We start from the raw sequence: 15,440 nt of genomic DNA, 5'->3' as shown, positions 1-15,440 counted from the left end.
CATGGATGAGTAGCAGTGTAACTAAAAATTTTTTTTATACGTCACTGAGTCATAGAGATAGGACCCGCCTCTGATGAAGAAGTAGGCGGTACGAATCTTTAAAATCTAATACGATTTGAATGAATCAAAGTTGTGGACGACGGTCATTGCGATGGCGACAAAAATAGAGATTTTACTTTTTTTTTATATGTCTTAAAAACGTATTAAGTACGATTGGTACCTAATGTGCTGTAGATTTATTTGGTCTTAGCACAAAAATATTGCGAATAATTATTTTAAAGATATTACATCAAACGTTGGTAAAATGAACATGATTAAAAATAAACAGAATGTGTTTACACCTCAGAGTATTTAGCCTTTATTGAGTTGTGCGCACGTGACAACTACATGTAACACCGGTTTAACCGATTATATGTGATGGAGAACAACCAATGGAATTGAAATAATCGTAAAACGTAAACAATTTAGAGAAAATGTGGATGTAACAGTTAAGTTAAATTTATTTAAAAATCGTAAGGCTGTATAACATTGAAGACGTGGGGAATCTTTGAATGGTATTGATAGCCCAGAGGCAAATTCCGTGTAAACAATTTGAGACTACATCTATACTATAAAATGGATGAAGAAGATAGAGAAAATTCTTTTAATATTTTTAATGATATTAGACATAAGGTAAGAGACCTAGTACCCGATCAGGGAACTAGTACCCGATCACCCATGTATTTGTACATCTATATTTACAAAATTTTACGAAATATAGATATACAAATACATGGAGTGACCGAATACTAGTTCCCTGATCGGGTACTAGGTCTTTTACTTTAATCGATCAGATAATAAATAGAAAGAAATATGACGACCTTCTAGTTTAAATTTATATAATATATATATAAATATATACGTATACTTGTACCTTGGGTTGGTAAGTCATATTTAACATATACAGGTGCCAGATAGTCTGCAACGATGAATATACGCGTGTAAAGCCCCAGGGTAAATTCCTATCGCGAGAGCCTTTCATATGGACAGTTATATTTTGCTGAGGCTTATATATATATGTATATTTATTACTATCTCTTTTCATATGTATTCTATCTTCCTTCGTAATTGAAATTAATATTTAATTATACTTTACTCTTTTGGTTGATCTATACACTGTAAAAAATTTGTGGAGTGAGCGCAAATCGGAGTGAATCCAGATTTAAATAAAATCCGTGATTACTCCGCATTCACTCCTGATTTTTTACGATGTAAATAATTATATTGACCTTATCATGATTTCAGATATTTAAATGTTTGTAATTGATAAGTAAGAAATTTTAAAAATTACAATTATTTTCTTTAACGAAAAAAAAAAACAATTTCTTCGGTAAAATAATTTATTTTCTGGCTAAATATTTTTTTATTGTTGCGTATTAAATATATATATATATATATATATATATATATATATATATATATGTGTGTGTGTGTTTAAATAAGAAAATTTTTTTTAGTATCGCCTTCTAAATTTTTAGTATTAGATATTAGGCTTGTAAATTATTATTACTATTATTTTATTATTATTATTATTATTGCACTTTGGTATTTAAGAATTGAATAATTTAATAAGATATTACTAAGTCAAACATATCACGTGGGTATCATTAAATTAAATTTAATAGACGTTAATATTCAAAATTCCCGCTAAATACTAAGATGTGTTTGTTGATTTTGCGCGGTCTCTAGTGACAGTTACTGTAATTTCAAACTGCATATAAAAACATAAAAAGCAATATCAAGAACACACATTCCAATAAATAAATACCGACGTTTATTAAATATGTCTGTAAGTAAACAATTAACTTCTGTAAATTATTTTTTAAAAAATCCACTTATTTATTTATTTAATTAAAAAAATGAATACAATTGTCTACACATTTACTAGACTTAGAAAACTTAATTAGTAAAAATTGTTAAGTGTTAACCTCAAAATAGAATTATTATTTTGACAGTTTATTGTTTTTTTAGCAACAAAATGCAGACCACAAAGAGAAAAAGAGAAAAGAAAGTATATTGGATTTATCAAAGTATCTTGAAAAAAATATACGAGTTAAATTCGCCGGTGGCAGAGAAGCCGCTGGAATTTTGAAAGGTTATGATCCATTGTTGAATCTCGTTCTTGACAATACTACCGAGTATCTACGAGGTATTCAATCTATTTATTTTGTTATTATCAATTAATAGTCAATTGACATCAGTCAAGAAATTAATATATTTACTAGGACTTGATAAAAAATTATTTAATTTAATTTTTTTCCAGATCCTGATGATCCGTATAAACTTAATCAAGACACCAGGATGCTGGGATTAGTTGTATGCAGAGGTACTTCTGTTGTATTGATTTGCCCCGTTGATGGGATGGAATCTATACCAAATCCATTTATACAACAAGACAGTTAAACTTGTAATTTATTTAATTATTATTTTTTTCAATATGCCGATAAATGATTTATTATTAATTGTAGCATTTAAGTTAAAAATTTTTTTATAAATTAAACTAAAATAGTCATTGTAAAATGTCTTTATGAAGTTCAATAAAACCTACCTTTTTTTGAGTATTTTATTTTTAAAAAATGTACTTGATTATGTTATAAATTTGAGTATTTTTAATAAACAGCTCCAAATATTCCTCTTAAAACCCGGCTTTCAATGGAATTCCCTGAATTTTTATCAGTTGAAGTTTATTGATGCTGATATAAAGTTTTCCAAATCGCAACTGAAAAAATGAGCAGTTTTATTAATAAAATTTTTAAATAAATAGTCAAAGGCTGGTTTTTAATATTTTATTTTATCTTATTTATATCTTACTATTTTTATCAGCTGATTTAATTTACGAACTTTTTTTTTCTTTTGGACAAAGTGATTATGGGAAAAAATTACATTATTACTATTTTTAGCCCTTCCTGTAAAATAAAAAAAAAAGAACGGAGCTCGAAGGTTTGCTATATATATATATATATATATATATATATATATATAGGCGGTTTCAAATCAAATCAGTCGTCAGTAATCATTTATTTGATTTAGTCAAATTTTTGAGTTTCCGTTAGAAAAATATGAAATTGATAAAAAAAAAAAAAAATAGATAAAGTTAGTGATTTCAGTCTGACTTTTAAAAAGTGAGTATTAAATATACATACAGGAAATTTGATTCCTTGCCCGAAGTAAATAATCCATTTGCTGAAAATTTATTTAATTTTTATTTCAAGGATCTAAATATTTTAAATCAGATACTATCCAAATAAATTATTTATTTTTTCTAGTAGTACTAACAATAATTCTATTTCTATGAAAGCCCAGAACTATAACTTGCCTGCCAAAAAAAAAAAAAAAAAAAAAATTAATCGGTACTTTTAAAATTATTTCTATAAAACTCATTCATCCTGAAAAAATTTTTATGAGAATCAATCGGATTTTATAAGATTTTCTCAGCCGGGTCCAACAAACGCTTATAATCAAAGCGTTTAAATATATAATTGCGCGGCAACTGTTTAATTACTTCAACTATTCACTTTTCTCCGTATAGCTACATTTAGATTCATTAAATAAAGCTTTTCGGCGTAAATTAGTATTTATCAAATAGAAAATCGTGATTAATCCTTTCTTTTCGCCGTATTTTCATCGAATTATATTGAGAGGTAATAAAATCTTCGAAACATTACAATTCTATAATAATAATAATAATAATAATAATAATAATAATAATATCTTTTAATCAATTATGAACATTGTAAGTATACGTCACAGTTTAGTTGAGATGCCAATTTATAAGATAATTGTGTGTGTTATTGACGTCGGTATTCACTTACGTATAGAAATGTCGTGGGGAGAATTGTCTTTATAGGATAGCTGGAAATTTATTAAGATTATATTCTCTAGAAGATCACCTTACTGTTTGTTGCTGATAAATACTGTCTCTCAGTAGTCCTTTTAGAAACGATATTTATTAATATTTAAATTTATAATCGTGCAAAAACAAGTACAAGACAATCTGACACAATAATATTACTAATAATAATAAATAGAATATTGATCATATAAAAGTAAAGTTGAATGTCGACTGCTGAAAAAGTAATGGACATAAGCGTGCAAAGTGAAAAAAATCGAGGTGAACAAACTTCAAATATTATTTCAATAAAATACAACAGTCGTGATTCGCCATCGGACATAAAATTAAATCATCAAGAGACTGACCGTGAAACTGGAGGCGAACTGAGCCATCAAGAGCTTAAAAGAAAATTTGAAAAACTAGGAAATGAAAAAGAAAGTCAGTCAAATAAAAAATTAAAGGTTGATCAAGCAGCTATTCGAATTTTGAGTGAAGATGATCTTTCAAACAGTGAAGATGTTATTGTGTATTTATTTTAAAAATAATCAATTCAAATTTCGTTATGAATTTTTATTTATAAAATATACGAATACTGCAAGGAATTCTTTACTAAGTAATTATATTATTTTGTTATTACTAACTCTACAGTATATTTCAAAAGCCTGCGTCTTTTTTATTGTAAAGTATCAACTATTTAAATAATTAAATTTTTAAGTGTTAATATTGTTTAGTTAATGAATGTGTGTTTAATAGTTTATATATTTACAGCCGGACTCCACTAAGTCGGACAGTGTACAGAATAGTGAAAATATTCTGGCAATTCCGACTTATCGAATATACCTTCTCCTTTTAAAATCAAACCTCATACATGCGCACTTACACCTAATATATGAGTGATGACATATAAATACAAATATACACAGACACATAAAAATGTATAGCATCAGACGGGAGACAGGGTCGATGGTAATGAGGGTCGAGATTCAGCGGAAGTTCCAAGTTAACGAAATTCGCCTGTATGGAAATTGAGAAGAAATGGGAAAAGTAATATGTACTGATTTAATTTATATATATATATATATATATATATTAAACAAAAGGTATACAATAAAGTTTTTATTTAACAACATTTTTTTTATTCAACACTTCATGAGCATACAAATTTATATCAAAATTTTTTATTAATATAGATAATAAAATTTATTCGGGAAAATATTTATATAAAATTAAAAGCTAACCAAACTCGTATTTTTCATGTACGCTAAACTTATTGCGTAAGCAGTTGTTAAAATTACAGAAATGTGGAAAATGTACTTCGTTTTATTTGTAAATAATAGATCAATAATTTCGAAGTGAAAATTTAGCTCAACATATTTATAGATACGGTGATAAAAAATTGATAACAAATTCAGTCGACAACCAAAAAACTTCCATTATACGATTTAATAAAAAAGTAGCTATTGTCTTGATTTAAAAATGGAAAAAGGCGTAGTTAAAAATTCGAGATAAAAGAGACGCAGAGGAGTGAAATCGAAAAAAGAATGATAAGCGAAATAAAAAACAAACAATGAAATATGTGACTGTTCGTAATTGATATGAATTTAAGCTCACTTTTATAATTAAATTTTAAAAAAATTATATATACGTATACCTAATTCATCAGAGTCTACAAATTATTTATTTATAATCGTTGTAAAGTACAATTATTTTTTATTTGCACAAAATTTAAATATAACTTGCAGTCTTGTATTAAAATAAAAAAATTTAACAATAAAAATGGAATGCCAATTTCTTAGTTTTTTACAAATAGTTGTAACAACAATTACAATAAATAATACAATTCTGAACACACATATATACAATTCACAACAAACAATTAAAAAAAAAACTGACGTATATTTAATTATTTTTTCCCTCTATTATCAACGAGTCAGTTTTATTTAATGTTCAATATGACCTCGTTATAAGACTTTTTTTCGTGATTCGTTAAATATTGTCCCGTACACTTCCGTCAATCGCTCTATTCAAATTTTACGACCCAATTATTTTATATCGTCAGTCGCAAAAAATTAAGTAGCAAATTTGTATTTTATTTATGTAGTGTAAATTAATTTTTTTTCTTATTTACACAATTTTACGAAAAGATATTAATTTCTTATTTCAAACAACAACAACATCGATGTTAGTCGTATAACGAGGTCCAAGCTCCAAACACGTCAAGCGCGGTAGTGGAGGAATCAAAATTTTCAAAATTTTTTTGCCTCCAGTCCCGACTTAGTTTCATACTGAAACTGGACTGTACATACAAACATGAAAGCATAATTTTAAATTAAAAAATAACTCAGACAAAAGATTTTAAATAAATCAATAATTTATAGGAGTCTATACAGCTCATTCAGTTCCAAATTCATTTCTTAACCAAGGATATTGTTTTGGGCAATCGAAACACGTATTCAAGTATCTGTAGGACTTTAAAACACGACTAGGTAATTTACAAGAACTTGGAAACTCGCATGCTATTTCATGGGGTTTAAATCGTTTATTACATTGCCATGGTTCAAATTCCATTAAATCAACAACTGGCGTAGGCTTTTTCATCCACTCAATAACTTGATTACCTGTTACAAAGTAGACGTCCGGTAATTGCAGCAAATCATCCACAAATTTCTGAAAATAGCCATAGTAATAAATAATTTAATAGTAATTTTTAAAACTTTTTTATTAAAAAATTGATATTTAGTTACACTTACGCTGAAAGCGTAGTTGCTTGTAGGATTACGGAACCACATCGGATTGAAATGTAAGCCAATGGGTGCCCGATTACTCAAGTAGTGTCTTTTAAAATTCAGCATTAACATTTTGTAAATTTCTTCCCCTGACAAACTTATAGGGCAATCGTCTATCATACTGCAGGTATATTCCTGCAGGAAAGAAATTAAAACCATCAATTAAAAAACAAAGCATAACATTGATGAATGACAAACGAACTAAAATTATTTACGTACTCCAGAGAGAAGTTGATTTAATGGCAGTTCCCATAACCCGGGATATGTTCTAGTTGGGCACATTTGACCCGTACTCGCGCATTGATGAGGTATCTTATAGTCTAGCGTGTATGGCCATAAAGGTGGATCCGAAAAAGGTGCAACGATAGATGCGTCATAAACAAAACCAAATTCTGACATCATTAAAAATTGTCGATTCCAACCGACACGCAAAAAGGGCGCTCTTAGTCCTTTGATATCTTCGATTCTTACTCCGGCGTATTTATTTATAATATTTGCAACTCCAACCATTTCGTCGAACCAGTCTTCTATTGTAGCGTTCAGTGACCACCATTCTTCCGGTCCTCGATGTCTATTTAAATTTAAAAATAAAAAGTATTTATACCAATTGTTATTATTTGAAAATTATAAAATGGTAGATAAATAGATAATGATTGTAAAAAATGATTATATTTTAAAACTAGTCGGATCAGTTTGGATAAAATAATTTAAATATATGTTTAATAATTAAATCAGTCCTTTATATTATAACTAGTATCACCATTCTAGTAGAATAATAAAGGTGGGCTATAATAAGCTTACTCAGACGGAATCGCTAAAACCACCTCTGTTCCGGTATTTTAAACCTGGTTTTTTAACATTTGACTCGAGGATAAAATAACGGCTCACGGAACTCGAAAACAACGGGAAGTTTCAGGACTGGCCCGTTTTTCATAATTTTTTTATATTAAAATTTCTTTTATTGACATGATTATTAATTATTTATTTATTTTTTTTTATAAGATTAATTTAAAACAAAGTAAGAATTAACTAGGTTTTGAAATTAGACGGTCGTAAAAGTCCTAGCTGAAATATCGATATCTTTTTACCCAACTATATCGATTTAGTTATTCATCACTCACTTGAATTATTTTTTTTTAAATTGATCAAGCTGGCTTAGAATATAATTATTTAAAATCATTACAGTTTAAATAATTTTTTTTTTATTAATGACTCGTTTTCATGAAGCAAATCCGAACGAGTCATTTTTAAACAAAAAAAAAAAGTAATAAATAAAACAAAAAGTATATTAGTTTTTATTTTTTTCGTATTTCGTTTATTTTTGGCCCAGGTTTACTTTAATTGCAAGTTTGGCTTGCTGCTTTAAGCTGCTCTGAGCATATATTTATTTACCATAACTTAAATCTTGGTATTTCTGCTCTAAATTCTCCACTACAGATCAAGTCGAAAACATGGTAATTGCATACTCCGAGCAATAACCCAATCTTGGCATGAATAGTTAGGGAATTCAAAAGCTCAACAATGAGTACTTGAATCTTTATTTTATTATTCACTTATCCCTTTTAATCAGACGAATGAAGAACAATTGAATGCTTCGCTGTATATATATGTATGCTTCAGCGGATTATTGACACAAAAGCACGTTACACCTCTTATTACATTAAGCAGTTATAACAGATGATTGATATCTTTACGTCTGAATATATTTAGTTGAATTCATTCGCAGATTTTAAAAATTCAAATAATGTGTCAGATTTCTGTCTGATCTTAAAATATTACTTGGACAAAATCTAATATGAATTTTCGGTCGACAAAAGGCACGATGCTTAATCTTTAATTTGTTTAACTCTTTATTTTCAATTTATAAAACGTCTTTTATCTTTAATAAATTTTATTTAAAAATATTATATTTTTAATTAATAAAAATTAAAATAAACTTACGTTACTGAATGAGCAGCAATTTCATGGCCTTCATTCCAAAGATACTGGACATCTCTGTAATTAGTGTATTGATGGCTTACATAAAACGTTCCTCTTATAGGACACCCATTTGGATTTTTTCGCTTGTCATTGAAAAACTCTATAATCAATCAATCAAATAAAATATTCATAAAATCACAATAATCATATAAATAAAACTTACTACTATAAAAATCAAAATTTTCTGCATTAACAGCGTCATTAAACGTTATCATTATCATTTGTGGCACTTCAGTATGTGTTAAATTATTCGGTATCCGTTTACCGTCTTGAGAACACCAACAATCTGGTAAATAACATTTTTGTGGATTGCAATTTGTCGCGGAATTTTTATCCGGGCCCCCATCTAAAAGTAAATTCATACCCTGTCATTTATTATTTTTAAATAATTAATATTCAATAAATTAAATTCGGGCTATTGGAAAAAAAATTTACCACACCAGCCTTCATCGGAACCATCGGTGCAATCAACACTTCCGTCACAAAAATATGAATTAGGAAGACAAGTACCGTCACCACAAGCTAGTGTGTTATCTTTACAGTCTCCTTTTTCTAATAATGGCTTAGGTGGTTGGTGTTCTGTAAAATTTGAATTTTATTTTAAAATAATTGATGGTAATTAGACTAATTAAATTATTTAAATCATGTCATCATCTTTATCAATGCTTTTATGTTGAATTAAATTAAATTATATACTTTTATATACCTGACGTTACATCGCAATTGTCTACATTGGCTTTGAAGTCGCATATCTGTCTCGTAACATCGAATAGAAGACCCTCTGAGCATTTAAACTCAAATACTTCATTGTCTGTAAATTTGATTGCGTATTTTTTAGTATTGAATAATATACATGTATATGTATGTATGTATGTATGTATGTATGTATGTATGTATTTATATACGAGAAAGTCTTTTGACAAACAATCGTGAGAAATTTCCTACGCTTAAATTATAATGACACCAAAAGAAAAGTAAAATTTTATAACAAATAAAGTTTTAGTTTCGCAATAAATAAAAAATGAACATTAGATACAATTAAACATATATTTACCTAAACATAAATAATATTTGGCACATTCATTTGGTGACCATACATTGTGAGCTAATGTATTTGGATTTCTATAAAATTTACTGTCCTCAATACACGGCACATCGATGGATGACCCGAGTGCTATTAAAAAAAATAATAATTATAAATAATAAATAGAGAAAGTGATCAATTGATTATATTTAAATATATTGCTTTGAATTATTTGTCCACTTAAAAATAAAACACGCGAGAAAATACTTTTACTTAAAACTCGTAACTGTTTATAAAGTTTATGCATAAAAAAATATAAAAAATATATAATCTATAGTAATATAAAATAAAACAGGAACAAAAATTGTGATTGTGAGAGAAACGTTTTGCACATGGAATTTATTTTCACTTGCGTATAAGAAAGGAAGTGAAACTTCCGGTTCTGCTGGACCTTTCCCTTATGATAAATTTATTATATTGTAGATAAATTGATGACAATAAAATTGATACAATTTTATAAATATATATGTACACTAATCGACTGGTGTATATTTATATATATTGAGTAGTCTTACCCGTTATGATGATCGATAAGATTATAAATACAGAGTCACATATCCAAGATCTCATGATGGATAAAAAAGTACGTCAAAGAGATTGTGTTCGTCTCTCGCGGCTCACACTTTCAAACTGATTCTTCCTCCCACCAAACAGTATACCTTATAGGTATGCTTATACGAGTCTGTTTCTGTTCGGCTTCTTTCGTTCTCAGCAGCTATTATTATATTACTCAAATACAATATACACTGAGTAGGGTATTTTCCAGCCACTGGCTAATTTCACTTGTAGCCTATTGGAGAAATTTAGATCAGCATCGACATTACATGTTTGAGGCTTCATTGATTTATACCAGGCTGATGACTTAGAATTACTGATTTTTAAATTTTATATTGTTATTAATATTAATGCGAGTCATTTGGGATCATGGATATCATTATCAAACATTTAACAAATAGATTCATTGTAATTATTCTTTATTATAATTTTTGTCAATAAAAATATAATATTTTTTTAATAATACGTTTATTTTTAAACTTAACAAAACGTGTAAATAATTTAATAAAAAATATTAATTTGCCCTGTAGTTTTTATTAAAAATAAGTATAAAGTAATAAATAGTTACTATAATATTTATCGTATATTGTAAAATGATATACGTTAATTGAATTAAATATGATATGAAAATTCTTGATTAAAAAACAGCCGAATATCTATACTAATAACATAAAACTTTCCCCCAATAAAAGTAAATTTAATTCACAAGTTAAAAACTAATTATAGGATAAATAATAATTATTATAATATTTATCTTAAACTGAAAAAAGAAAAAAAACGAAAGTTAATTTTTACTTTGAATTTTGAAGTTTTATAACAAATCACTCTGTGTTACAAAGTGAGACTAGAATTCTCATTAGCAAAGAAATTTCAGACATACGAGTATATAGAAAATAAAAACTGTTTTTTTTTTTAAATTAAGTTTTTTTCACATTTTAATAGTGATGTTGGATTTAGTTAATTATTTTCAAAGATTAAAAAAAAACGATCGTATAGTACCCTCCGTGCTTTCGCGTTTGAGGTATGCAAAACATATATGAAATCCAAATAAAGTCAGTTTTACGCTAGCAACCAAAGGGTTAATTCTTCAAAAGAATGAAAATCAAGTGTAATTGAACTAAAAACCATTGAAGGATTCATAATTAAAAAATATTTTAAATCTGTATCAATTATAAGGGAATTTAATAATAAAATGATATGAAGCGAAGTATATTTAATTTGTAACTGTTTTAATTAATTGAATACATCACAAATCAAGTATGTAAAAAAATCAATACTTATTTCATACTCTCCTTCTATGACAATTAGCTTTCAATTAAATTTCATGAATCTTTTGTGTTGTAGTTTATGTGATGCATGTAAAAAATTCCTATAATTATAAATAAAAAAAAATACTTTTTTCTATTTATTGTACATAATTTGAAAATGTATAATATATTGTATAAATGTGTAACATAATTTTTATTAACTATTTTTGAAAAATTTTATTACTTTCTTAAAATAAAAAAACTGCAAGCTAAAATGTTTTTTCTCTATACTTATTGGCAAATAGATGGTAATTAAGAAAAAAAAATAGTTTTTAGATCAAAATTTTTTGATGATCATCTAGTCTGATGATCTCTCTTTCGTTTTTTCAAGTTGGGGCTATATTAGTAGTATAGATAATAGGCTGTTCTGAAATATTTGTCATTCAGTATCTAATGACTTTTGTTGTTTAAATATATATTGTTGATGATTTTATCATCAAATCATTGAATTTAGGGCATGAACACTTTTGATTATTATTATCACGTAAAGTTTAATATATAACTAATTCCACTAAATGTAGATATCTTTTTAAATCATTAATATCACAATACCTCAGATTAATTAAATACGTTAAAATTTTTGTTTGTATACACGGAGAAAAATTTACGGCAATGACTGCAATATATTTTGGTGTACAATATATATACTACCATATTACTATATGGTTTATCATAATTTAATGACCATACGATACAGTAACTTTTACCATAATTATAGGAATTATTCTCATAGTTATCATGATTTTCTTTCCGTGTACCCGGAGGAAAAAAAATAGTTACTTTTCCTATGTTAGAATAGTATCGATGGTTACCTGACAGTTGTCCGAGGTCAGTTGTCTTCGGTTCAACGGTCGTGTCACCAGTAACGATTACTATGTAGATGTAGAAATTTAAGACAAGATAGTAAAATTTCCTGTTGAAATATAGTAAAAAATACTGTTTTACATGAAAATTTTCCTATATTACATAAGAATTTGAATATATTGACATAGGAAAAGTTACTATGCTAACACAGTAATTTTTTAAGTATTTGGTAACGAATCTAGTTAAAATGGTAATTGTTCAAAAAATTAATAATTATTTGGATTAATGTATAATTATCTCTGAATTATTTAATTTTCGGCAGTGGCAAATTTTGTAATTATAATTATTTTCGGGTTCTGTAATTCGAAATTAGTCTTCCTTTACATTATAATTATTGAAGTTATCATTAAAAAAAAAAAAAGAAATATTAATATGATAAATACTAGTATTATCAAGATGGTAAATGTTACAATCTGTGGATGATTTATACAATCATCAAGATAGTATTCACTCGAACGCGAAGCGGAGAGGTTGTGCTTTATAACAGACTTTAATGTATATTTTGATATTATTATAAATAATTTATGTATTTTTGACCGAGAACATCTTACCATTTCGCCAACATCACATTTTTATATATATATATTTCAAATGTATAGTATAATATTATTATAGATAATTTATATATTTCTGTTTTTAAGAACTTTTACTACTTTCGTAAAATCACATTTTTTTGAATATATATGTAGCTATATATGAGTAGTTGTATATATATATATATATATATATATATATATATATATATATATATATATATTATAAAGAGATATTAGACATATATAGATTATAAAGAGATATAGACATATATAGATTATAAGCTCATATTTTTGTAACATATATATTATTTTGAAAATTTTATAAGCGATAAATACATACCTAGGCTTATGGTGATGTCTCGGTCATAAGAAATAAACCATCAAACTTATGCAATATCTTTTATTTTATAGACTTATCCAAAAAATTCGAGAAACAAATACTTTTACAAATTTTTTAATGATATTTTGAAGGCTATATCTTCGTGAGAAACAGCCCTATCGAAACAATAAAAAAAATCTGGGCGTCGGTTGGCCCTGGGGGCCAGCCCTAAAACTTCCCGCTGTTTTCGAGCTCAAGTAGCTCGAAAACATTAGTGTGAATATATTTTTGAGCTCGAAAATGCTATTACATGCAATTGTTATTAATGAGCTTTTCAAGCTCCAACAAGTTATATTCTACGCTAGAGTTTGAAATTTAAGAATCGAAAATCATTAATGAAGAAGCGGTTTTTAAATTTTTATTCCCGATTGTGTTCAGTAAAATAAATGTGAGGCAGAAATCAATGTCAGTGAACAAAATCAAGATTTTAATGAATTTTTTTGTCTCCGTATTTATTGTTTTGATAGAGCTACTTTTCACCATTATACAAAAGCCATCCAATTATCATCAAAAAATTTCCCGGGTCGAAATATTTGGTCTGATTTTAGTCTAACTGCACTGCATTTGGACTAATTGGTCTGTATTTGAACTAGTTGATCTGTTTTTGATCTGTTGTTTTAAAAAACAATTGGGATACAGAAGGACAAAACTAGATTAATTCTGGAACTTAGAAAAATTTTGATTCTAAAATTGTGCAAGGACAAAACTAGATTAAATCGTGGACTCAATATTATTGTGGAATAATATTTAACGAAAGTAGTAAAATTGCCGTTAAAATCTCAACAAAAATTTTTCCAATTCACTGAATAAAGTCGAAATATATTCTGACATTAAGAACTGTGTCGAAATATTCCTCTGTGATATTGTAATACGAAATAGCAACAGCACGTTTTAAATATCAAGAAAATTTAAATAATCCTCTATACCTAGATGTTCCCGAATCACTTTCCATGAGCAGTAAGTTTAATTGAACTTTATTCATTCTTGTTATTTTTAATAAATCATGTAGTAATTAATTTTGTCCATAAATGGAAATATTAATTTTTTTTTAAATTATTTTTTTAATTCAAATTTATTACTTTTTGTTTTTATTATTTATCATTATAAAATAAAAATTTTAATCTGTTTTTCATTGAATATAGATCAAAATCAGACTAAAAATAATAAACAGAAAAAGTCGGATTTTGATCTAGATTAGAATAAAAACAGACTAAAAATAATTGACGGAAAAAGTCTGATTTTGATCTAGATAAGAATAAAAACAGACTAAAAATTATTGAAAATAAATCAGAAAATAGTCTAAATAAGGAATAGTAAGTGCAAAACCAGATTAAAATTCACATATTAATTAAATATAAATAAAAAATAAAATTGAATAAAAATATATATTTTTATTCAATTTTATTTTTTATTTATATTTAATTAATATGTGAATTTTAATCTGGTTTTGCACTTACTATTCCTTATTTAGACTATTTTCAGACTTATTTTCATTAATTTTTGGTCTGTTTTTGTTCTAATCTAGATCAAAATTAGACTTTTTCTGTCAATTATTTTTAGTCTGTTTTTGTTCTAATCTAGATCAAAATCAGACTTTTTCTGTCAATTATTTTTAGTCTGATTTTGCTTTAATCTAGATCAAAATCAGACTTTTTCTGTCAATTATTTTTAGTCTGATTTTGCTTTAATCTAGATCAAAATCAGACTTTTTCTGTCTATTATTTTTAGTCTGGTTTTGATGGTCTTTAGATCAAAAACACTTTTTTTTTTAATGAAATAATAATAATAATAATGCTAATAAATCATTAATTATATTTCTTATCTCATGACCCATACTCAATAGAAGCCAATCAACGATTTCCAAAATATTGCTCCGAGAATTCTTCCAAAAATCGTCACACTCTATGCCGACTTCAGTAAGCTCAGAATAGAGAAAAAAGGTTTACCATAAGGAATCAGGAATCATCACAGAAAAATAAAAATTAATTAACATTATTAATTAATTTATTTTTGAACAATAATAACGTAACAAATTGAAAAAATTACTTATTTTGAAACAATAAAAAATTAATATAGAA

The 15,440-nt window shown here is 26.6% G+C and overlaps 2 protein-coding genes across 2 annotated transcripts; one reads left to right on the top strand and one right to left on the bottom strand.

Moving 5' to 3' along the window:
- Positions 1-1,718: 1,718 nt before the first annotated feature.
- LOC128667441 (U6 snRNA-associated Sm-like protein LSm7) lies at positions 1,719-2,600 on the top strand. The gene is made up of 3 exons (XM_053737379.1): positions 1,719-1,828; positions 2,011-2,188; positions 2,303-2,600. Exons 1-3 carry the CDS (start codon positions 1,823-1,825, stop codon positions 2,440-2,442), a joined length of 324 nt encoding a protein of 107 aa, XP_053593354.1. The 5' UTR covers positions 1,719-1,822; the 3' UTR covers positions 2,443-2,600.
- Positions 2,601-5,081: 2,481 nt separating this feature from the next.
- On the bottom strand, positions 5,082-10,406 carry LOC128667435 (chitin deacetylase 1-like). The gene is made up of 9 exons (XM_053737329.1): positions 10,237-10,406; positions 9,692-9,811; positions 9,344-9,448; positions 9,073-9,216; positions 8,801-8,983; positions 8,599-8,737; positions 6,877-7,228; positions 6,622-6,792; positions 5,082-6,538 (listed from the first exon to the last, which is right to left on the bottom strand). Exons 1-9 carry the CDS (start codon positions 10,289-10,291, stop codon positions 6,263-6,265), a joined length of 1,545 nt encoding a protein of 514 aa, XP_053593304.1. The 5' UTR covers positions 10,292-10,406; the 3' UTR covers positions 5,082-6,262.
- Between the last annotated feature and the right edge of the window lie 5,034 nt (positions 10,407-15,440).

Source organism: Microplitis demolitor, chromosome 3, assembly GCF_026212275.2.
Source record: "Microplitis demolitor isolate Queensland-Clemson2020A chromosome 3, iyMicDemo2.1a, whole genome shotgun sequence".
Taxonomy (NCBI): domain Eukaryota; kingdom Metazoa; phylum Arthropoda; class Insecta; order Hymenoptera; family Braconidae; genus Microplitis; species Microplitis demolitor.
This window is presented reverse-complemented; position numbering and strand designations above follow the sequence as displayed.